The sequence below is a fragment of the Podarcis filfolensis genome, assembly GCF_964270895.1.
Source record: "Podarcis filfolensis genome assembly, chromosome: 5".
Taxonomy (NCBI): domain Eukaryota; kingdom Metazoa; phylum Chordata; class Lepidosauria; order Squamata; family Lacertidae; genus Podarcis; species Podarcis filfolensis.
In genome coordinates, this window is record NC_139608.1 from 10,776,710 (window position 1) to 10,799,947 (window position 23,238).

A 23,238-nucleotide genomic window follows, 5' to 3' on the forward strand; every position below is an offset into this window, starting at 1 on the left:
TTAGGAGGGAAAAAGTGACTCTTATAGAGCAAAAAATACGGTATTTTATATCACTGCTTGTAAGGGTATGCAATGAAAAGATATAAATATTGTTTCTTGAAATCCATAGATATAGCTAACCATAGGCTGGTAACTTGGTGGAATTATTTACAATGCTGCCCGAGCCTTTGCTCATTTCTGTCTCGTAATATTACTCTTTGGGGGGGGGGGGCTATCAACCTTTGAAGTGCTACAGCAATATATTATCCAGCTATCAGCAATGGTCAGCAGAAGGATCTTTAATATGCAGCCAAGCACTGTGGTAACTTTGGTAAGCTTTAACCTTTCGGAGATATTCTGATTCTCATCATCCAGAAAAGTTATATAAAGTCTTAGCATAAATTTCAGGCACAATGGCATACATTAAGAGGCAGTTGACAAAAATAGATTACAGTACCTGTACCAGCTGAATCAAATACTGAGAGAGTTTGTCATCTGTCAGATATTTTTCTAGACATCGAATTGCAAACGCTCGCACCATCGGATCTGGGTAATTGCAGTCCAAAAGCTCCATTGCCTGTTCAGGCTTGATGGGAGGCCAGTCTTTTATCAAGCAGTACATCTGCACAGTAGAGAACAATGAATTTGTATCAGTCATGAGAACACAAGAATGGTCTTGCTGGATCAGATGAAATTCCAACTAACCCAATATTCTACTTCCAACAGCAGAAAGGCAAACACACATCTCTAGACGTGCATAAACAGGATATGAAGATGACGGGCTCATCCTTTTAGCTTTCAGCAACTGGTGTTCAGAGGTATACTGCCATGAAAGCTCCAACTGCCATGGCTTGGGGTAATGAATTTCAAATATTAATTATGGGCCATAATTATATCAAGAGGAAATTGTGCTAATACTACTGAAGAGAGCTTATGGGATCCTGTTACAACAAAAATGTTTTATTAACTAAGAGGTAAGAGAACAAAACTAAAGTCATATTCCCCCCCACCCATTTTTTTTTTTCATCAACATGAAAGCTATTATAATGAAAGTCTTTGACCAAGGCTACTGCTAACAACTGTAGCCAGTTTAAAAGTGTGTATAAGTAACGGAGATACTACCTGGGCTACTTCATCTCTAGAGTTCCATTTGACAGACAAAAGCAATTTAGGTAGGATTTCTGGCGTATTTACGCAGTAATGCCTGCAAAAAAACCAACAACAAGAGAAGGGATTTTGAAATAAAAATTTAAAGTGTTGTTGTCATTACTACATGGAACTATTTAGTACGCTGGTTATAGATTTTAAACAAATAGATCTTCAGGAGACTTCACAAAAAGCCAAAGTTTTGTGGGTTAAGCTTAGGGGCAGATGACAAGCCTCGTGTCCTCACCCCCGTTTCTTTCCTTTCCCACTTAAAATGCAATCCAGGGAGCGTCATGCCTATGATTGCCCACCTACTTTTCATAGTCCTACTTATGACCCAATGTCATACCTGTGGCTCCAAAGGAAATCCTTTTCTTGTTCAGTTATTTCAGACAGTGGGTCTCGAGTGCAGATTGAACGCAGCTGCTCTTTGTCACAATCTCTTAATTCATTATCTCGTGCTAGTCTATTACTCTGTAAAAAAAGAGAGCAACGGGGACTTGTTCATACTACAATTAATACTATATATATATATATATATATATATATATATATATATATCCTTTTGAATACTTAAATCATCTCACATACTTCATCTCAGTAGCCCTAACAACCACTCTGTATTATTAAACCCTGTTCAATACTTAACCCTGTGGCTGATGGGTTGGGGAGACAGTCGCTTGCCTAAAGCAATCTGATAAAACTTCATGAGTGAGGTGAGAACTAGCTTGTAGTGCATGTTCTTAGCCACAATGCAACCTGGAAAGTAAAATTCTCCTTACCAGTCCTGCATGACTGTAGTTAAACCCTAGTTCTCGAGATATAGTCCAATTGGCATGGTCTTCAATTACAGACATGTCGGGAAACTTTACAGGACTGCTAAACCAATCAAATTCCAGCTCTAAACAAGGAGTTTCCTAAGAAGAAAAGAAGTTTGTCCTTGTATGATTTAAATTTTTTTTTTTAATATATATATATAAAGCACACTATTCCACAAGTACAAGCTATGCAAATACAAGGTATTTAAAATAATAAAAGCAGAGGATCAGACAAATTAGTCTTAAGTCTCAGGAGAAACACCAGCTGTTTTCAGAAGACCAAGTTTTATTGCTGCTAGTCAAAGAATGAAAAGACCCCGACAGTAGCTTGCTAAAGTTGCGTTCTTCAAAGCTGCATCCTTAGTAAACTCAATTTGGATTTTGGTAGAGACATTAGTCCCATTGTAACCTTTGTGGATGGAACAATTCAGGCTACCTAAAGTTCTGTATCACTTGACAAAATCCTCACAAATTGCACAGCATTTTATTTTGACAACCTTGGGAACAGCACTCCAGATTGCAACTAATGGCTCAGATAACTGCATGCTCCTCTGTGAAAGCAAATTTTTCCTATATAGAAAGCTGATATATCAGATACAAGGGTTCTAGCAGGCTCCTCTCCCCGACATGCCAGTTTTCTACATGCACAGATTTATTATTTTTTGTGCACAGAAGCATAAATTATGTGAGCCCCCATCTATAGCCCGAAATACTGCAGTTTATACAGGTTTACCATTGTTACATTTTGGAAACAGTGACAATATTTTATTAAAATACAGAGGACCATTAGAATTCACTTGGACAGTCCTTGATTTAACACAACGAACTGTTAGTAAATAAGCCAGAAATTGGCATGAAATGTCCATTTACCTTATTGGGATTTGATCCAGTGACTCCAATGGGATTTAGCAGGTCTTCCAACCCATGGGGTACAGGCCACAGATTCAGAGCCATTTTGCCAGAAACAAGAGTGTCTGTGTAATCAAACATGTTAATATTCCCCCACGCCAATGGACAGTGCTCCTTAAAAAGAGCAAATAATCACTGTTTAGTCTCGTCTATTAGCAACACATTTCAAACTCAGTTATAGAGGAATTAAAAGGGCAGGGGCAGACTTTTTTTTTTTAAACTCAAATATACGATGACAAAGTAAATCATAACTGTTACCATTAGTTTAGAGATCAACACAGTATAAGTCAGAAGAATAATTTCAAATGAGATATTCTCCCTATTTGAGAAGTATTCACTATATCCAACGACAAGACCCTTACCTCCTTTGCACCCTTCCTCCCTTTAACGGAGCAGATAGAAAGGCAAAGCCGAGCCGCACGTGGAAGATCAAGAACGTGCATCTCATACTGCAGCCACTCATTCCACCTGAAAGGAAGATAAAAGGGATTTGACCCAAGATTTTAACCAAAAGTGCTATGTAAAGATGCTTTAAAAATGATATGGCAAATTAAAAAATACTAAAGCAATTCTGTGTAAACCAAGCCAAGTTTGAGTTGAATTTTCCAGTGTGGCATTCTACTTTCGCAGAACCATTGGAAGCTAATTTGACAGCTATCTACCCCAATGCACTACTCTATGCAGGAAACTCAGAGTGAGAGCATCCCTGCCAGGTGGGTGTCCAGCTTCTGTTTGAAAATCTCCTGTGACAGAGAGCGCACCATCCCTCTAGGTAACAGGTTCCATTGCTCTAACCTTCACAAAGTTTCTCCAAATGTTCAGCAAATATCTACTCACCTGTAATTTAAGGCCGTTAGATCAAGTCCTACCCTTCAAGGCAACAGAAAACAAGTCTTTGCTTCCTTCTATGCAATAACTTGTTCAGGTATTTGAAGAGTGCTGTTGAGGGTATTTAGGAAGGTGTTTTTTTGGGGGGGGGTAAAGCATGAGACTCTTAATCCCAAGGTCATGGGTTTGAGCCCCGTTCTTGGCAAAAGATTCCTGCGTTGGACTACATGACACTCATGGTACCTGCCAGCTCTACAATCCTATGATTCTATATATTCCTTGAACATTAAGGTACAGTATCAGATCCGAACAAAAACTAAACTTCCAAACTCACTTTTAGATGGAGGAAAGAAAGACACAACATATACTGTAAAGCAATTATCTGAATTGTTAATAAGTTTCTACAAACTTGAACATCAGGTTTCTTTTCATTGTTTTAGTGATATTCTTTACCTGGGATTGGAGCAAGGTACTCTCTGAGTATTCACATTATCACATAATGGCTCTCCTCCATGATAGATGCCAGTTCGGACATAAATCTGAAAGAAATACGCTTATGAACATGACTATACTACAAGTAACCATGAAGTAGGAGTTACAAGATAAATATCAAGCAAGAGTAACTCATCTAACCCCTGTTCTAAAATAGTTGCATTGTCAGTTTATTTCCAGGCTCAATTCAAGGTGCTCACATTGGTGTTTAGGGTTTTAATCAACTTAGGCCACAAACATCTGAAAGACCAACTTATTCCCTACAGACCACCTCAGGTGTTAAGATCAGCAGAGGAGCCCTCTTGGTAGTTCAACCGCTCTGTGACAGCTTCTAAGCTGTGGAATTCCCTCCCCACAGAGGTACATCTGGCAGCTTTAATATATAGTTTCCGCCATGTGCTGAAGATGCACCTCTGATCCACCCTATTCTTGTGTCAGTAATTTTAGTTGTTTTTAATACTGATGTTTAAATTGCTGTAGCCATCACTGGGACCTCAGGCCGAAGGGTGAGAAATAAACTGATGATGATGGTGATTAATAATAATAATAATAATAATAATAATAATAATAATGCAGAATGCACCTTAGGTTTTGTCCAATATATGTAAATACCTCAAAAAGGCAAGTTATTTATTTGTTTCACACCCAGACAAAAAGTTTAAGGTTTGGTGGGCCTGGACAGTAATGTAGAAACAAAAAAACCTAAGGATTTAAGAGTCATTCATCAGAAATATGCATGTGCTCTCAAGTCATATTGAAACCAAGTTGTCGTTTTTTACCTTGTCAATATCTCGAATATTTACATTTACATAGGTAGCGCAGAGAATCTTTATTCTGAGATTACTGTTAATAGCCCAGAGGGATTTGGCTGAAGCTTCTCCATTCATGTATGGTGTAGCTGTAGAAATACGCCTAGAATAAGATGGCATTGTAAAGGTATCCAATGGCAGCTGGGTGTAAAGACTTTCCTTAGCCATCAGCATCAAATTGGGCATTCGACCAAGCATGATACAACTCCGGATGTACTGAAATAGGCAGAGAAAACACAATTATTGCACTGGATGCTGCTCTTTGCAGCATCATTGCTTAATTGCAAAGATTACAATGCCGGCATTGTGAATGGTTTGCAACTCAAGGCGAAGCAGGAACCACAGTATAAGCGGTTTAATGAAGCTAGCGTGCAATATTTGTAGGACTGGCAGGTCATTCTAAGTAGCAGATAATCACAAAGCATGCCAAACAAGGGACAAACTTGTCTTTTTATACTGGCACTTGGAGAAAAAGAAATATCCACATATAGACTGTTGCCTCACTAATGGCACATTCCTTGTATTTTCTATCAGAAGAAAAGAGAATTATAAAAAAGGGAAGGCTGAGGAAAGAGAACTTACAATTTTTGGTAATGCAGGTTTTTTGTTATTTCTGAATTATGGCTTTATTTAGTAGTGTAAATGTATTCACCCATAATGAACTTATTTTAGAAAGCACTAAGGGTGACACCCACTGTTATATAAGCAAACATCCTCTTATAAAAAAGGACCTTACTTTCCTCTCCTCCTGCAGCAATTTGTGCCCCTCCCCACTGCCTTTCCCCCCAAAAAACATCGCCTGCAGCAAGTTTTTAGGGGTGCAAGGCGTGGGGCACATAAAATCCACTCTGCCAACAGTGTTTGTTCCATTAGTAAACAGGCACTACTGGATTTCACTTCATGAGAATATACATACGTGCAATCCTATATCACATGATTTGCACCACCTCATTAAGTAAGATGTACGCATAAAAACCTCTTCATGACTCTCTGTCTCTACAACTTTAAATATCCTTCTCCTTGAACTGAATATCCATTAGTTCTCCCCTCGTTTGGTGCGGCTTCTGATTGGCTGCAGGTGGACGTGGGTGGCGCTGTGGGTTAAACCATGGAGCCTAGGACTTGCCGATCAGAAGGTTGGCGGTTTGAATCCCCGCGACGGGGTGAGCTCCCGTTGTTCGGTCCCTGCTCCTGCCAACCTAGCAGTTTGAAAGCACGTCAAAGTGCAAGTAGATAAATAGGTACCGCTCCGGCGGAAAGGTAAACGGCGTTTCTGTGTGCTGCTCTGGTTCACCAGAAGCGGCTTAGTCATGCTGGCCACATGACCCGGAAGATGTACGCCAGCTCCCTCGGCCAGTAAAGCGAGATGAGCGCCGCAACCCCAGAGTCGGTCACGACTGGACCTAATGGTCAGGGGTCCCTTTACCTTTTTACCTAATTGGCTGCAGGACGCTTCTGCAGCCAATCAGAAGCCGCGCCTTGGTTTTTGAACGGTTTCAGGAGTCAAGCAGACTCCCGGAACGCATTCTGTTTGAGAACCAAGGTACAACTGTATTCTAAAATGTTTAAATGTTTCTTTAATTGCCCTTGAATCTTATCACCACACTTGCCACCCTCTCCTGCCACATCAGTGTGGTGTGCCACACCCTTTGAGAATCACTGAATTATGTGTTTTTGACCGCAGACTTTAGTTCTCAACATTCTAACAAACCATGTGTAAGTTCTGTCCACGTCCATGAAAAAGACACTAAGATCCTGGGCTTGTGCAGAGCTGCAGGTGCATCGGATCACAGGGATGCAGCCCGACAGTCTCAGCACTGGCAAAAGTGGTTCTCACACCCACACCCACTCCATAAAAACCTCTGGTCTAGCCCTGAAATATGGCCCTAATTCATGCTCTTCCCTGCTTATTTCAAGACACCACAAAAGCAGTTGTTTGCGAGCATCTGATTGTATCTCCCAAGCTACAGGAAGGGATTGATTGGTCTAAAAATGAAATGCAATCTATTTCAATGTACACCCTGCCAAGTAACAGTAGGTGAACCACACTGAAAGGAAAATATCATAAACTTTTAACATCCCCAGTGAATCCGCCAAATCACACCCAATAAAAGCACATAAAAAATGGAAACCTGGCTTCAGTACTTCATCTTTTGCACATTTTCATACGCAAATCCCTCTCTTCCGACCCCTGAACTGCACACAAGATCTAACTCTGACAACAAGCATTAAATTTCAAAATGAACCAGATGTTTACTCACCTTGTATTGACTCAGGGGATGTTTTTCTAGTAAATATTCATCACAACCACATACTTTTAAAATATACTTCCCCTGGTACTCTAACACACAGAGCTTTAGCTGTTCAGATGACAGCAACATACTTCGTGTTTTTTTCCTGATTGCTTCAGCGATGACTTGTTCTGGCACATAATCGTGATTGATTTTTAAAGTGTACTTCTGCTTGTCATTGTTGGGGGAGACTATTACCCATATCACCACTATTATTTGTCCTGGAACAGAAGGAAACTATGTCAGGTTACATCAGGGATCATGCCCACATAACTATTTACAGAAAAATGAAAATACAGGAGCAAAAAAGACCTAAAACACAATTCAGTACTCTCTATCCAGAATATGCAATCTTTGGGGCTGCAGCAACAAGCTATGGGTTCTTCTTAGCTCTCCACTAAAGCAACTTTTAAAATGGAAAGGAGAAAGGCTGGGAGGGGACAGAACAATGGTGTGGCCCTTCAGGTTTCTTGAATAAGACTGTTTCGTTGGAACTTTATTAAGCAGCCCCTAACAATAACAGGAGGAAAAAATCTGAACAATGCTGCTAAAGTAGAAGAAAACGAGTGCACTGAGCGCGCTACGACATGTCTGAAAATGTAACTATTTTCACTGAGCTGATTACTCACGCTGAAATGAAATGGGCATATGGGGGAAATGGATTGAATTTCACTGTTCAAGCAGCTTCACATTAATCTGGTACCAATCTGGCAAATGCACTGAATTGTGTTTTCTTTTCTTTTACCTTTATCAAGTTTATTGTATATATGCTTGGGCAGCTCGGGTGAAGATTCTATATTTGGGGGACAGACATACAATGCTCTGCTATGGGGTGCGTTAGCATCTCGCAGATCTACTGCTTCTTTACAAACATTAAGAATGTTTCTTCTGAAGTCCTGAACTTCTGGATCCTTAACCAAGTCAAATTCACAGATAGGCATGCCAATAGCAAAACCTAAAAAAGAAGGAGAGAGCAATTCTCTTTGATACATTTTCAGAAACAGTGAGTCCTCAGAGTATAGTTTCCTGTCACTCTGTCCTCTACCCCTTCCCACAAGAGCTCAGCTCTGTCTTGCTTGAACGGCTGGGCTGCCACAGCAATTGTCTCCATAGCTCAAGGGGCTGCAGCAGCGAAGCATATTCTGTACCCACTGCAACTATTCTGCTTAAGTAAGATTAGACATGTTCTGGAACTTTTCCCCAGGTCAAGCAAAAGGGTTCCAAAGGCTGTCACCAAAGTTTACTTCTACCCCATCTTTATATAAAGAAATACCCATGATCGCGAACAATTATTAAATTTATAATAAAAAAGTTGACCCACTGTCAAGTATGCACCATCACAATGAAAGCAAGTACAAGTCAACAAAGAGTGGCACTCAGGTAAAACGTAATTAACTGAGAAAACAGCTTAAAATACAACTCAGCATAGCACAGTTGGCCTAGTGCAGCTGTGAAGTGTTGAAGGGAGGGGAAATCTCCCCTTTGCCCTTCAACACTGTGATTCCACCCTCACCTGACAGCATCCAGTTGTTTGGTTGCTGTAGCAGCACCCCAGACTCTGCAAAACCAGCAAATGTGACAAGATTTTCTTATTCTAGTGAAAAGGGTATTGCTGACTCAACTGCTTTTAATAAACTAATGTTCATTTCCACATCAGATATGTGCATGAATAGCTTGAATACTCAATACATGCAGTGCGTATTTGCATTTCATATACCACTGTTAGTTCAAGATTATAAATGCAGAGGTCCCTCAACCGTTTTATCGCTGGAGTACTGCACTCTAAAAATATGTGCAAAGTTTGTCTGCCTCATACAGACTGCCAACAATGACAATATCCTATATTATATGCATGCTTTAATGGACTGAGGAACCTTTGGCCTTCGGTCCAAACTTGGTCCGCATAGGGTCCAATTCACCCACAAGGTCATTTCCCCAAACCCACAATATTATCAGCTGCTATCACTGAGTGATGTTAGCTGATGGCGGGACAGGGTTCAATTGTGCTTTGGTTGTTGTCACTAGTCCCCCCCGCCCCACCTCCCCGGCCCATGGGAAACTGGCTCGTCAGATGATAAGCAGGGGGTTAAATCCTGCACGGTGTTGCTTTGGCAGTTTGATTCTTGCAAGGAACATACTGGTAAAGCAGACACTGGCAGACAGCAGATAGAAGTTTCTGCTCATTAGCTGATGAAGAGTTCAATCCTTCCAGCTGCTGCTTTGCCAGCACATTTCCAGCAGGCTCCTCCCCCCACCAGTAAACTGACAGGTTGGCAGGTTCACACATCTATCAGTCACCTATTATCAGATGATTGACAGGTCAGTGGTCTCACCTATCAGAGTTGACCCACAGGGTGCGAGGAAATAAATATCTGGCCAAACAGCGCACAGAAGGTTCCCCATTCCTGCTTTAATTAATAGCAAGATCCCAAATAATCAAGTTAAGAGCTCAGCGGTCTTTGCAATCATGTTTTAATGAACAATTTGCAGTTTCTGACATGATGTACTCAGTTTGTTACACAACCAAAAAGACCATTTACTCATAATTCCATCACAGTGGCTTTATCATATGACAGTTAACTATATTTGACAGTGGAACTAAGAAGGTTGTGGACTCTCCTTCATTAGAGGTTTTTAAGCAGAGATTTGAAGGCCACCTGTTATGGATGCTTTAGCTGAGATTCCTGCATTGCAGGAGGTTGGACTGGATAATCCTCAGGGCCCCTTCCAACTCTACAATTCCATGATTCCATACTCTCATGAAAGGCCCATAGGCTTTAGGGGAATCAAATTGTGGCCACTTTCCTTTACATTTTTTAAAAATTGTACTGCAGACTGTCATGTGGCATATAAATATTTGTAACAAATGAATAAGCCTCACCAATTTCCCGATTCAGAATTTTCTCTTCTCTGTTGCCTACTGGCTCTATGACTTTCAGAAAAGGCTGGAAGAGTCGTAGATCACAAAGTCGCCGTGTTTCATCGAAAAATTCTTCCCTTTCTGCTTCTTGTGTAACACTTACGAAAATGTAAGAGGACTCATCTTGAAGGAGCTGATAGAGAGGGTATTTCCGAGCTTCTTTAAAAAGTTCGTGCTTAATATTTAACAATGTGGCCTCACGGAGGCATTCTAAAGTCACTATCATGCCATTAGGTAGAAGACATTCTACTAGGATTCTTGGTGGCATCAAATGGATGCCCCACAGTTCACCGGATGATGGTCTTGGAGGCATTTTTATTAGGTACCTTCTCTTGAGGTTATCAAAAGACTACGTTAGTAGATTCTCCCAGGAAAACCTAAACAAAAACAATGTAATATTTAAGTAGCATGCACATGTCCATGTGATATTACATTTCCAGTACTTTACGGAAAATAAAAATACATGGGAAACAATGATTAATAATTTGCTCTTCCATCATCTGCCATAATCAAGTTATCGCGCCAACTATTGCTCAACAGAAAGTGAGCAGCCATTCTTGCTTTGGGCCAGTGGCGTAGCGTGGGTTGTCAGCACCCGGGGCAAGGCAAGTAATTTGCGCCCCCTAACCCGTGGATTTTAGCACTCGAGTGCAAGCGCCCCCCCCCCAGATGTTGCGCCCGGTGCGGCCGGCCCACGCTACGCCACTGCTTTGGGCGGAAGCACATTTATAGTGATCAACTCTTTACGTTTACCCAATAAAGGCCTAAAAAATAATAATGAACATGTCCTATACCCACCAAGCATTGGAAGTCAGGTAAGAGGAAGAAGAGAAAATGGAAACAGCAGCAGCCATCAAACTTGGCGGCAAGTCACAGGCAGGGCTTACCAGAGCAAACAGGTATGGCTGCCAGGGACACAGGCTTATTGTGAGAGGCAAGAGCTAACACTGCTCTGGCATGCTACAAACATCCTGGTACAAAAGCTGGGCTACAGAAATATTGCCATGACACATTCGTGGCTGTAGCTGTTATCTCCCCTCCCCAAACAATCTCTCTTGCAAAATACAAAAAGCCACCTGGTTGAGCAAAAAAAGAGAAAGATGTTGTTTCTAACTGCTCTCTAGCCTCCTTTGTGAAGGTTTTATTAAAAACGCAAGAGACTTCACATCAGAATGAAGCAAATTTCCCACAAAACTACCCAGAGTTTTAACAGTACATGCCTTTCTTAAGAGTCGTCTCACCAATTTGCTTCTAGAAAATAAAGCACTTTGGTTCCTGGACACTTGTATTTTCTGTCATTTCAGGAGATCTCTGGCTGTGGCATAGAGATAGCCTGCACACAGAAATCTTTCGAGCCCACTCTGAACTTTGCTCACAGGATTTTACTTTAATCCTCTTGTTCCTTAAGTCAGTCAACATAAAAACCTTACTCAGTGCAAAGGATTTTTGGTAAGAAATCTTAAGGCGCCTCTTTCGTCTGACACACAGTTCTCCCACCACTGAAGTTTAGAGTAGCAGGAAAGCTATGGTATTTTGCTGTGCTGTTGCATGTCCAGAACCCTAGAGCTGTCAGCTAGCCACACTTCATATGCAAGCTTTGAAAAGTGACACCTGTCTTATGCAACAAGCAGCCCCCTAGGCGCTTCCTGTACAACTCTTTATCTTCCCGAATATGCTATCTTGCTTTAAAATACCTAGCAGACACAGCTGCAGAGACGTCTCAGACTGTCAGGGAAAAAACACTAATGGATCAAAATCAAGGATGTATGGGAAAAGGTCAGGTCTATTATGTTTTTCAGTTCCCATTATTCTGAAGTATGTGAAGTTGTGTACACCACTTTTTTTAAAAAAAAGGCATATCAACCTGGGGACAAACGGTGTACAATGTGAGAGGTCTATAACCCCCTTCCCAACTAAATGAAAATGTAGGTGGGAGCTGTGAATTACATTTACAGTAGTAATGTTTCCCTAGTTTTTTCAATTTGCAATAAAGATCAACTTCTCTTCATAGCAGCCTTCCCATCTGCAAGGAGTGGAAGAAGGTGATGTGTGGCGTGGTACCCAGTATTTTTTCCTCCAAGGATGGCAAAGCAGCCAGAGGAGTGAGATTTTTAAAAGAGACGTTATTTAACTGTAGAGTATGAAACCAAGGAACATAACATACAAATCCTCTTGGGCGATACTTTGTAAAATGAATATTGCATAAGGAGACTAGCATAAAAGTCCAAATTTCATGCATTGGAAAAGTCAATCAATTATAGAGATCATTTGTAGTGGTCTAACTAATGACATCCCACTATATGGCATAAAAATATTCTGTGTTTTCTGACCCATCAGAGACTTTCAAATTATGCCTTTCCCCCGCTAAGATTCCCAAATTCCAAACATTTTTATACCACAACAGTAGCTGCAAACCTTGCAGTGCATTCTATTTTTTGTGTTAGAAATTATAGCAGTTACCAACAGACACGTTACAAATTCTTTTGAGGGTAAGTTTTGCTTTTGATTGTCCCATTCATTTAAAAGTGAGAGCTGTAGATACATCTGCATAGGAATCTTCAGAATGTTAGAAATATATTGATATACTGCAGACCAAGAAATGCGTATAACTGGGGACTCCAACCACAAATAGAAGCATGCTTCCCTAGCCCCACAATCATGCCAACTGTCAAACACCACCTCTGAGGTCATATGGGACATCTGTAGAGGGTTGAGATTTTGACCTCAGCAGTGATGCTCAGGTTAGAAGGCGCTTAACCCCTTCCTCCTGGGCCACTTTTTGCAATCAGATTTACAGGTTTCTAAGTCTGCATTGTTCTTTTGAAAGGGAAAGTGGTGGTGTGGTGTAGTGGTTAGTATCAGTCTGTGAATGGAGAATCCCAGGTTGAAATCCCCCCTCAGCTATGAAGCTTTCTGTGTAACCTTGGGCCAGTTATGCTTTATGGAATTGTTGTGAGGATAAAATCTATGTGCATGATGGAATAAGCTTGTATGCTACTGTAAGCAACTTGGAGGAAAGACAAGGAAATGATCCTCAAACAAGTACAAGAAAAAATGCTTATTAAATTGTTCAACATAGTCAGGGAAATCCATATGTCAGGAGTGCTCTGATGGTGTTTCCTGCTTGGCAGGGGGTTGGACTCGATGGCCCTTGTGGTCTCTTCCAACTCTATGATTCTATGAAATTTTTTTCCACTTTTGCGTTTTGTGTGTGTGTGTGTGTGTGTGTGTGTGTGTGTGTGTTAGTTATGCTCTGTGTTTGGTCTTGTGCCACACCCCTAAAAAACAAACTAACAACCATCTCCTGGAATAACATACAGTTTGGCCCAGAGAAAGAACAGTAGAGATGCCTTTTTAAAACTCAGCTGTAAAGGAAGAAATTTTGTCTGGCAGTTTAAAGTTAAGTTCTATAGTTAAAACTGGAAAGCACACTAATTTCTTTTTATTTGAGGAAGCAGGCAATTGAAGTTTCCCATTATAGAGCGGTTGAATCAAAATAGCAGTTGGCATTTGTGCTTCTTCTTTTTCAGGAAATGGCAAGAGATTGTCTGTACTTAGAATGTGTATACATTTATTTTGCTGACACATGGAATTACGCCTCCAGAATGTAGATTTTTGGAAAGAAGGAATATCAAAGACACAGCTCTTTTAAAATACAACTAGCAGCTATAAGTATTAAACAGAAGGGATTATAGATTTGGTAAAGCTTAGAGTTTATAAAGACAATCCTCTTTAGTGAGCAGTGGAGAAAAAGAAAATGAGTTAGATCCAAAAAAGCTAGTTAAACTTAGGTCCCACTTAAATCAACTGGACAAGTTAGTCATGACTAAATGAAACCCTTTTGAATTCAATAGAACATACTACTTTAGTTTGGCTCCAATCCTTGTATCAATACTTTTGTTATCAAAAGGTTAGATACCGTTTAATGCTATTCTAGCTTTATGTCTCTATAATCCCAATATCTCTCATAGTTCCTCAGCTTATATTTATTACTTCTGCAATTACAGATGTAAAATTTGTGAACAAAATAGTTATACATTTTAATCGAAAAGGAAAGCAGATCTGAAATGTATTTTGGATGCTGCCCAAAGTACTATATTCAAACTAAGACTTTGCTCTCATTGAGCCACATACGAGCTCTAATTTTACTCTTGTTGACAGTCTTTGTTAATGGCTAATGTAAGCAAGTTGTCATGGCATCAAGATTTGAAAGGATTCCTTGGAAACAGCTCTCAAAACCTTGAAGCCTATTTCCAGTGCTTAAAGTCAGGACAAAGCATCTTTTCGAATCTTTAGAAATATTTCCTACTCAGTATATTGTATCATGTTTATGAAATGTTTTCCACTTTGCACCTAGCAGAAACACAATTGAAATATTTTGATTTAACCTTTCATCTCCAAGGTAAATAATCTTCTGCAGGGTATTTTGCCAATCTATGGATCAGAATGAGAAAAACTGAGGATAAAACAACTTCTACATACCTGCAACCTCTTATTCTCTTGGATCAGCAGATCCTACACAGGCTTCTGTTTCACATGATGATCACATTATTGGATGTTCTGTTATCTGTATGTTGTAAAGTACCAAGATGTGGATCTTTGATATAATCTAGAAACATTGCTACGGTCTTTACACGAACTGTTTTTCAGCTCTGGGAATTCATTCTGTATGAATCTTCACTGCAAGGATCTAAACTTATTATCATTTTGAACATATTTATTTCCAAGATTAGCAGAGTTGACTGAAGGTCAAGTGTCTAATCAAGGTACCAACCTGGAAAATAAAGGGAAAAAAGGAAATTCTCTCAACAGGCGTATTCCAGGAAAATAATTACTTTTGAGAGGAAGATCTGTATATTACAGGGACATTTTTGTGGTGGGAAGCAGGGAGTGCCGTGCTTTACATTTCCTCACAAGCGGTCATTACAGCTGTTTACCTTGTCTCATAGGGGTCCACCTGGAGGAAGTGAACTTTTGGAAGCAACACAAACCAAGAGAATAAACGAGAACTAAGCACCCCCAACTTCCCAACTCTCCCTACAGCACTACTGCTATTTCCATCCCCCCTTGCTTGTGATAGAGTGGGACACTAGAATGTGATAAAATAATAGAAATAGGTATATGTATTAATAGTATGTATCAAGGTAGTTTCTGTTCATAAAGAAGTCTTGATCATTGCTACAGTAAGAAAGTGTTGCCATCTTCTAAGGCCTTCTAAGTCTGGCAGTGGTAAGGGGCATGTTGCCAGGCCAAAGCAAGAGGTCCTGGGCCATGTGGGGAGCATCCCACATTGCACTACTTCACTACGCAAGCATCCTAACTCATGGAAACTGGGGCAATGATAGTATTGGAGGCTTCTTTCTCAAAATTCAATAGTAAGGGAAGTAGCCAGTTCTTTCTATGACACTAATGTAACCTGAGATGATCCAGCATAGGGAGATGGGCAACAAATGTACAGTCAAACCTCTTCTTACGTCCGCCTCCGCTTGTGTCCATTTAGCCCAACGTCCGCGGCAAACCCGGAAGTAACCGGCAGGTTTGCCGCCGTTTGCACCTGTGCAGGAGCGGCAATCGCCGTTCGCGCATGCGCAGAAGTGGGCAATCACCGCCCGTGCCTGCGCACAATGGCGCCTCTCCCAGCAACCCATTTCGACCTCCAGATGGACCTCCAGAATGGATTATGGTCGCAGGTAGAGGTTCCACTGTACAGTGGTTTTCATCCAGTGTGCCGTGGCACCCTGGGGTGCCTTGAATGGTCAGGGGTGGCACAGGCAACACTGGCCTCTGTCCCTCTTCCCTTCCCTCCCTCCTTCCTTCCTCTGATGCCTTCTTGGGCCTCTGCCTCCCAAAGGCTTGCACAGTTGTTTCTTGCTGCAGCCTGGCTACAAGCTCCCCATGTGAATGGTGCTGCTGGGGCTGGCCAGGGGGTGCTTCCTAGGCCCCTGTGGGGCACTGTGAGGAGGCACCTCTCTTTGGGGCGGGGGGGGCAGCTCAGAGACTGGGGGGGGAGCTGTGGCTGCCCAGTGGACACCCACGGAGAGGGGAGCAGAGAGGAGGCTGAGCGAACACTCCACAAGGGAGGGTGTTTGAAAAAGGGTGAGGGGCTGCCAGCTCTGCCGGCAAGGGGTGACATAAATGGGCTCCTGAGACCCACAAGGGTGCCACAGAAAGCATGTAGTTGATCAAGGGAGCTGTGGACTCAGAAAGACTGAAAATATCTGCTGAAGTAGCAAAGGAAAGGCAAAGTAATTTGACTGCTGCAGCAGCAAAACAGAAGGTGTGCCCCACCGATATTCATCCCACGATTTTTGAAAACAAAATAACTTCACAATAATTTGTTAGGTTTTGTCACAAATCCCTAATTATCCAGAGTCTAGCATATGCTAATTTACAAAAAAGAAAGGCTAAGTCAAAAATCCTCCTTTCAGCGTTAAGAGTGAAACAGCAGCAACTTAGCATTCCCTTCATCTTTTGAAATGCTATGCCACTGTATATACAAACAGTACAAACAGTACTACAGCAAACAAAGAATATATTTAACACAAAGATAGACCAGATTTGCAACAAAAAAGCAAACTATTGTAATATGTGCAAATCAAAAGTTGTAAAGAAATTCATTTACTCCCATCAAATTCCATTTACTTCCTAGATTTATCAACTGAGTGAATACAGTGGTTTGGATGCTAATAGAATTTAAGTTAAAGAAGTACATAGAAGAAAGGTTCCCACCACAGCCCCACTCTGTGCCTTCCCAGCCCCCACAGTCAGACATGGGTGGTTGAAGGAGGAAGGGATTGGAAAAGTGCCTTCTGTAAACTTCCTTAAGTTAACTTCTCTTAGGATATATTCCAGTACACTTAACTCCAAATATTTGTTTAAAATTATGTTTGCTTTCTATTTCCAAGCTTGGCTAAGACTTCTGCCTCTATTGTGCCAAAGCAACTTCCTGTTGCAAAATAAACAAGGTTTATCAAGAATCTAATTTCATCATATATGCAGATTGTTCGCTCTTTCCCCCCCAAAAAACTGCCATGCTATTCCTTTCCCTCAAATAACCGTCTTTGTTCAACATGCCACTTCCCTTATTCTTTAAGCTCCTCTTTGAAACCACTTCTGCAACAGTTATATTTTGAAAAAACAACCCCACAACATGCTTCATCTGCCCCCTCTGTTCCACAGGATTCTTCTCTATATCACCTCTACTTCTGGTTACTTTCTTCTGCCGCCCAAAACTTGCCTAAGAGAGTACAAAGCCCTGGCAAAGCATCACTTTTATAGTCCATACAGCAGCTAAGATAACCATAGCACTACATTTTCAATAGCAATAGTAATGAGAAGTTATCCTACTACTAGAATTTTCTTGTTAAACTCCGTGAGGGAACAACTATTCCTTAAATGCAACGTATTTCAGTTAAACTTGTCTAATGTTTGGAAACAGATCCCAACATATTTGCCTCCCACTTCTTCAATGGTAACCACTGTATTTTCAACATCAGCTTATAGGTTGGTTGATTCAAGAATCTTTCCCCAAAAGAAGAGTCCTGCAAAGAACATGAGTCACTTTCCCAGGGGCAACAATACTTGCTGATGTGAAACTCCTGTCCCGAATGCCAAATTTTCAGCCTAGAAATCCCAAACCTCTAAAGTCTAAAGAACAAAATGTTTTCATTCTCTCTTCAGGCATGTCAGTCACTCCAGAATTCAGAGCAAGAACTGGCAGCATTGCCAGCCTGCCTGCTTTTGTGGCTCTCCAAGTCTGTTGCATAGTGACAGTGGCATGGCTTGCCATCTTGATTGGGTGCGCTGCTGCTCTGCTCTTCTAGCCTGTAAAACTGGCAACATCTTAAAATACAGACAATTCAACAATCCAATGACATTATTGGTTCTAAAGGTTTTGGTTGTATTAAAGGCACTCAAGCTTTCTCTTTATACTTTTAGAGTTCACTATGTGCAAAGCAGTTAAGTTCCCCCCCCAAATGGGCTGGTGAATTTAAGCTCCCTCAGTACGCGTCTGTAGTAGTAAAGGTAAGGGACCCCTGACTGTTAGGTCCAGTCACAAACGACTCTGGGGTTGCTGCGCTCATCTTGCTTTACTGGCCAAGGGAGCTAGCGTACAGCTTCCGGGTCATGTGGCCAGCATGACTAAGCCGCTTCTGGCGAACCAGAGCAGCGCACGGAAACGCCGTTTACCTTCCCGCTGGAGCGGTACCTATTTATCTACTTGCACTTTGACATGCTTTCGAACTGCTAGGTGGGCAGGAGCTGGAACCAAACAACGGGAGCTTACCCTGTTGCAGGGATTCGAACCACTGACCGTCTGATTGGCAAGCCCTAGGCTCTGTGGTTTAGACCACAGCGCAACCGAAACACATAAAACACAGGCAGGAAGGTTCACTACCCTAGACACAATGTAGAATAGAAGCAGAAATGTATTAAGTTTTCATTATATCTTTTCACACCAACTTCCTGATATTACTGGAACCTTCAAGATGGCTTATTAGGAAATAATATCATAGCCAAGGATGTAAAAAGGTTAAAGGACAACCCCAATATCTTGCTCCCGATGCACTTTCACTGAACAGTAATTTATAAGCAGGATTGAAGGTCTCTTTAGGGAACTCACATTCACTAAATCAGTATGAATAACAACAGCTTCAATGGCAGGAGAGTGTATCTTTAACATTTTAAACTGTGTACAACAAAAATAATGTTGCTCAGAAGCACAATATTAACTTTTGTATTTTAGCTTACTTGTATGCTCTTTTTTGACAGTAGAGTGTATGTTTCCACTATTAAAGATAACTAAGTGTGTTCAGTGTGTTCATCAACATCATATCTGAGTAGTTTAGGGCCAAAGGTTCCGTGCAGGGGACCAGAATCCTATCATCAGGTAGTTCGCTGACACCACAAGACTTTTTATGTCTAACAAATATGGGTTAGAGTTAATGATCAGGCATACTGTGTGCCACTTATTGGTGGCAAAGAAACTTTTCCCCATTATCAGTACATCTTCTCAGTGCCATCCAGCAGTTAATTTTGGTCTAGGCAACCAACCCTTGCCTTTCATGGCTTATTACTTGTAGTAGGGAGAGGCTGTTTCGCTGAGTACAGGAGGTTGCAAATTTCTCTGAGTGAAGGGCTATGTTATTTTTTAAAAAGTGGTTATTACATGTGAACAATTATAGACTGTCTGCTGACTCCCCCACTTTTTGGATGAAGGAGTTTAGGCCAGATCAACCCCAGCCACTCTTGGGTGAAACTGATTTTCTAGATCTGGGGTGGGAAATCTGTCACCCTCTGTAGACTCCAACTTTTTCTTAGAGGTGTGCCTGGCAACCACATTATGGTCTTTTTTGGACCTTTTAATCTAGTTGCACAAAACCTCAGTTATTGGCTGGTACAGTACTATATTGTACAGGTGTTACGTTTCAGGAAAACTGCAGAAATGTGTATACTCTAATCACCTTCTTGGAACTGCACCTGTGCAACCATCCTTACTTTCTGGAACTGGTGCACCAAGCACCCAAGCAAAGCAGAGAGCTTTTAAGCTCTCCATTTTACTTACTGGTCAAGTTCTGCTCGGTATGCAGGGTCTGGGATGCTTTCACTCATGGGGATCTTGTGAGAATCCCATTTCCCGTGTGCTGAGCGGAATTTGCCTAGTAAGCAAGGCAGAAAGTTTAAAAAGCTCTTCCAGTGCTGGGAAACCTGGTGCAAAAGGAGCTTTTAATGTCTCCACTTTGGGTGCAATTAATTTGCAGAAAATCAACTGGCCGGCTTTCAACTGCACAATGCTAAAAATGTGTAAGTTAACTGCTTGCAAGACGCAATAGTGCAGTATACAAATATTGTTAATAAATAAATAGGTGTACTAAATTTCCTGATTTCGAATAACACATTGAACAGAATGTAACGTATATAGCAGCTGGGGCTTAACTATTTTGAAAAAGACAACTTAACTTAATTACACTCCAACTAGGAAACCATTAATATACCTTTTGAAAAAGCGAAGAAAAAGACAGTGGCTGAATTTTATATATCTATATCTATATCTATATTATATCTATATAGAGAGCTTCTGGATAGTTACCAATGCAAGTCAGGAAAGTTTAAATAATATGTTCCTGTTCTTGAATCTTTATGATAAAGTAAAATGCAAATCTTGGAGTAGAACATGATCAACATAAGTGAATACTGACCAATAAATAGCCAAGAGTAAAGTCATGGGAGTCATTAATCTTTCAAAATCCCTGCTAAAAATTTATCACTCATTTGGGCCCACCACTACAACGGCTAGATATTTCCGCTCCTCCTTCAGGTTCAATACTTATATTGCGACTGTTAAAGCCACATTTTTATTGCCAATGAGTACTCTGCAATCTCATTTAGAAAAATCTGTCCTCTCCATCTGGATCTGGTCTGTTTTCTTGGACTGTATTTCTGTCTGTGCTAATAAAACATTAAACTGAAATAGCAAGAGCTGCAGCACTGTTGGAAAATGTTACTAACCGTGAAAACTAGATAGAAATTGTAACTTTATATACAAACAAAAATATTACAAAACATAACCTTGCCAATAAGCCCTGCAAAATTACTAGACTGATTTTTCAAACTCATCTGCTTTTTACTCTTCAACAAATCTTTGTATGAGTAAAAAAAGAAGAAGAAGAAAAAGAACAGAGGGTAGTAAGTTTTTTAATAGGTAGACTACAAATAAAGAAAGCAAGAGGCATTGCCAACCTCCTCTGGCAGTCCACCTGATATCTATACTGGATGTGAAGAAGGAGATTTTGCCTCATGAGCATCTGGCATAGAAGCACAGTGGGCACAGATTGTCCCATTTCTATTCTTAAATTCCAGATCAGGATTTCGTAAGTAAATTAAATGTACTAGTCAGTTGGTGAGCTATTACTTACACACACACACACACACACACACACACACACACACGTTCTCATTTTGTATTATTAAGTTGTGAGCCACCCTGTGATCTTTGGATGAAGGGTGGTATACAATTTATTATTATTATTATTATTATTAGCAACAACAACCTTTCATACATGTTGTAAACTGCTTTGATATTTTCTATAAAATTGTAACATATAAGTATTTTTCCAAATAAATTAACAGATAGTATCAACTTGGCCACTCACCTGCAAAATTAGGTTACACACACAGCAAATCGGCAATATAAATAACAATCCTACCACTATTATGTGGAAATAATTATAGAGCTAATATAAAAGGCAGGAAAATATCAATATCCAAAATTTGGGGGGAGTTTTTCAAATTGTTCACGATAATCCACAATAAGTCAAACAGAGGGACTCTGAGATGCATTTCGTTAGGTGTATGATCAGTTTGTAAGCTAACAGTTCTGATGCAAAAGAATGTGGTTCCAACAGGATGACCTTTTCTAGCCTAGGTACAGTATTGGGGTGGAGGTGGCAGGGAAGGAACTGTAGGTTTTGGTGAGGGAAAAATTATGTCAATGGAGGGAGTTTCTCCTATATATGCAGCATAGAAACACAGTGGGCTGACAGCAGTGATACTGAGAGATCCACTGCGGTCTGCAAGCATTTCCAACCCACGTTGTTTTTTTACTACCCACCTTTTACTCATTAGATTAACTGGCAAGAAAGGAACATGATGTCCTGTCCATCCTTTGTGAGCACTTTTTAAACGTAAAAAGGAGATTCGTAAACATATTTGGAGGTGAATAACTTTCTTTGGGAAGTGGGGAGGAAGCATACAAGTCTGAGAGTTATGCAGTTAGAATTTCTTCTCATATTGCAGCTCCATATGCACATATTAGCAGGCTAAAGAAAGAAGTATATTAAAGCAATGGGTTGTCAGGGCTATCAAACTTTCCAGCTTGGCACACTTTGTCTAAGCCGCCTGACCTAGGAGTTGGAGTAATAGCAGCTAGGAACTTTGTTAGAGGAGAGTCTCCTGCTTTAATAAATACATTAAACCTAGATGTTGTTGCACTCCAACTCCCAACAGCTCTAGCCGGGATGGCCAGTGATCAGGGATGTTGCAAGTTGTAGACTAACAACATCTTAATAGCCATGGGTTCCTCACCACTGCCTTAAATATTAGAGGGCATGAGGCTGAACTTTGCCAAGCCAGAACAACTTCTTAGACTACCATCTCAGTCTCACATGAACACCCTATTAAGCAGCATATAAGAGCATTATTACAGTTTTAGTGTCTTCAAATTGAACTCTGGAAAGTGAGGGAACCAACACACACAAAAACCACCTTTTACATTTGCATGTGGCATTAGTCATTACTGACCTTTAGGTTCCAAGAAGTAGTAGTAGGAATAATAATTCTGTACCCTAGTCTATAGTGATATTTAACACTAAAGCAGTTATAATTATTATTGAGTTATCTTTGTTTTTATTTTTATTACATGTTTTGTTTTTTATATATTATAAGCCACCCTGAGATCTACGGGTATAAGGCGGTATACAAATTTAATAAATAATAAAAATAAAGCAACATACTGTGAGTATCACCTAAAGCACACATGGTACAGGAAGCAGGGGTGAAAAGTTATACTTTTCATCCTCTTTTGAACACTGTTCCTCTTACAAACTTACCACTGTTTCATAACTCTGTGAATTTTATCAATAGTCTCCAAGTTGCATATGTCAATATAAAGTATTCTGAAGGGAAGGACTTCATTGCTATTGTCTCTAAACCAGTCTGCTCAAAATTCTCCTCCTCCTAAACTTGTATACTCAGTCAGAAGCTGACCCACTGGAGAGACCAGTCAGGAGTAAATATGGACCAATGGTATCTAATTGTATGGAAAACTGCCTTACTAGAAAAGCTAACCAATAAACTGAAACTGACACAGGGACAAATAGAAGAGGATGCCTACACCCCAGTATGGCTCCCCTTTATCACATACACAGTCCAACAAGAATAACCCACTGACAGCATAGGAATCAATCTGGCTTACCTGACCCAATAAGCCACCCCCCCAATGCAAACAAACCCCATTGCAGCCAACCACAGACAACCAACCACACCCT

At 40.6% G+C, this 23,238-nt stretch overlaps 1 protein-coding gene across 2 annotated transcripts in view; it reads right to left on the reverse strand.

The window, feature by feature from the left end:
* Positions 1 to 23,238, reverse strand: part of PIK3CA (phosphatidylinositol-4,5-bisphosphate 3-kinase catalytic subunit alpha) — a 41,139-nt gene that overhangs the window by 11,926 nt on the left and 5,975 nt on the right. For both annotated transcript variants that reach the window (XM_083613153.1, XM_083613152.1), the window contains exons 2-13: positions 14,675 to 14,966; positions 10,154 to 10,569; positions 8,018 to 8,227; positions 7,243 to 7,493; positions 4,952 to 5,197; positions 4,134 to 4,219; positions 3,215 to 3,320; positions 2,814 to 2,966; positions 1,908 to 2,042; positions 1,475 to 1,599; positions 1,102 to 1,183; positions 437 to 601 (exon numbers count right to left, since the gene is read on the reverse strand). In XM_083613153.1, the coding sequence (XP_083469279.1) occupies positions 437 to 601; positions 1,102 to 1,183; positions 1,475 to 1,599; positions 1,908 to 2,042; positions 2,814 to 2,966; positions 3,215 to 3,320; positions 4,134 to 4,219; positions 4,952 to 5,197; positions 7,243 to 7,493; positions 8,018 to 8,227; positions 10,154 to 10,505 (1,911 nt within the window). In that variant the 5' untranslated portion in view covers positions 10,506 to 10,569; positions 14,675 to 14,966. The remainder of the gene's footprint in view (positions 1 to 436; positions 602 to 1,101; positions 1,184 to 1,474; positions 1,600 to 1,907; positions 2,043 to 2,813; positions 2,967 to 3,214; positions 3,321 to 4,133; positions 4,220 to 4,951; positions 5,198 to 7,242; positions 7,494 to 8,017; positions 8,228 to 10,153; positions 10,570 to 14,674; positions 14,967 to 23,238) is intronic.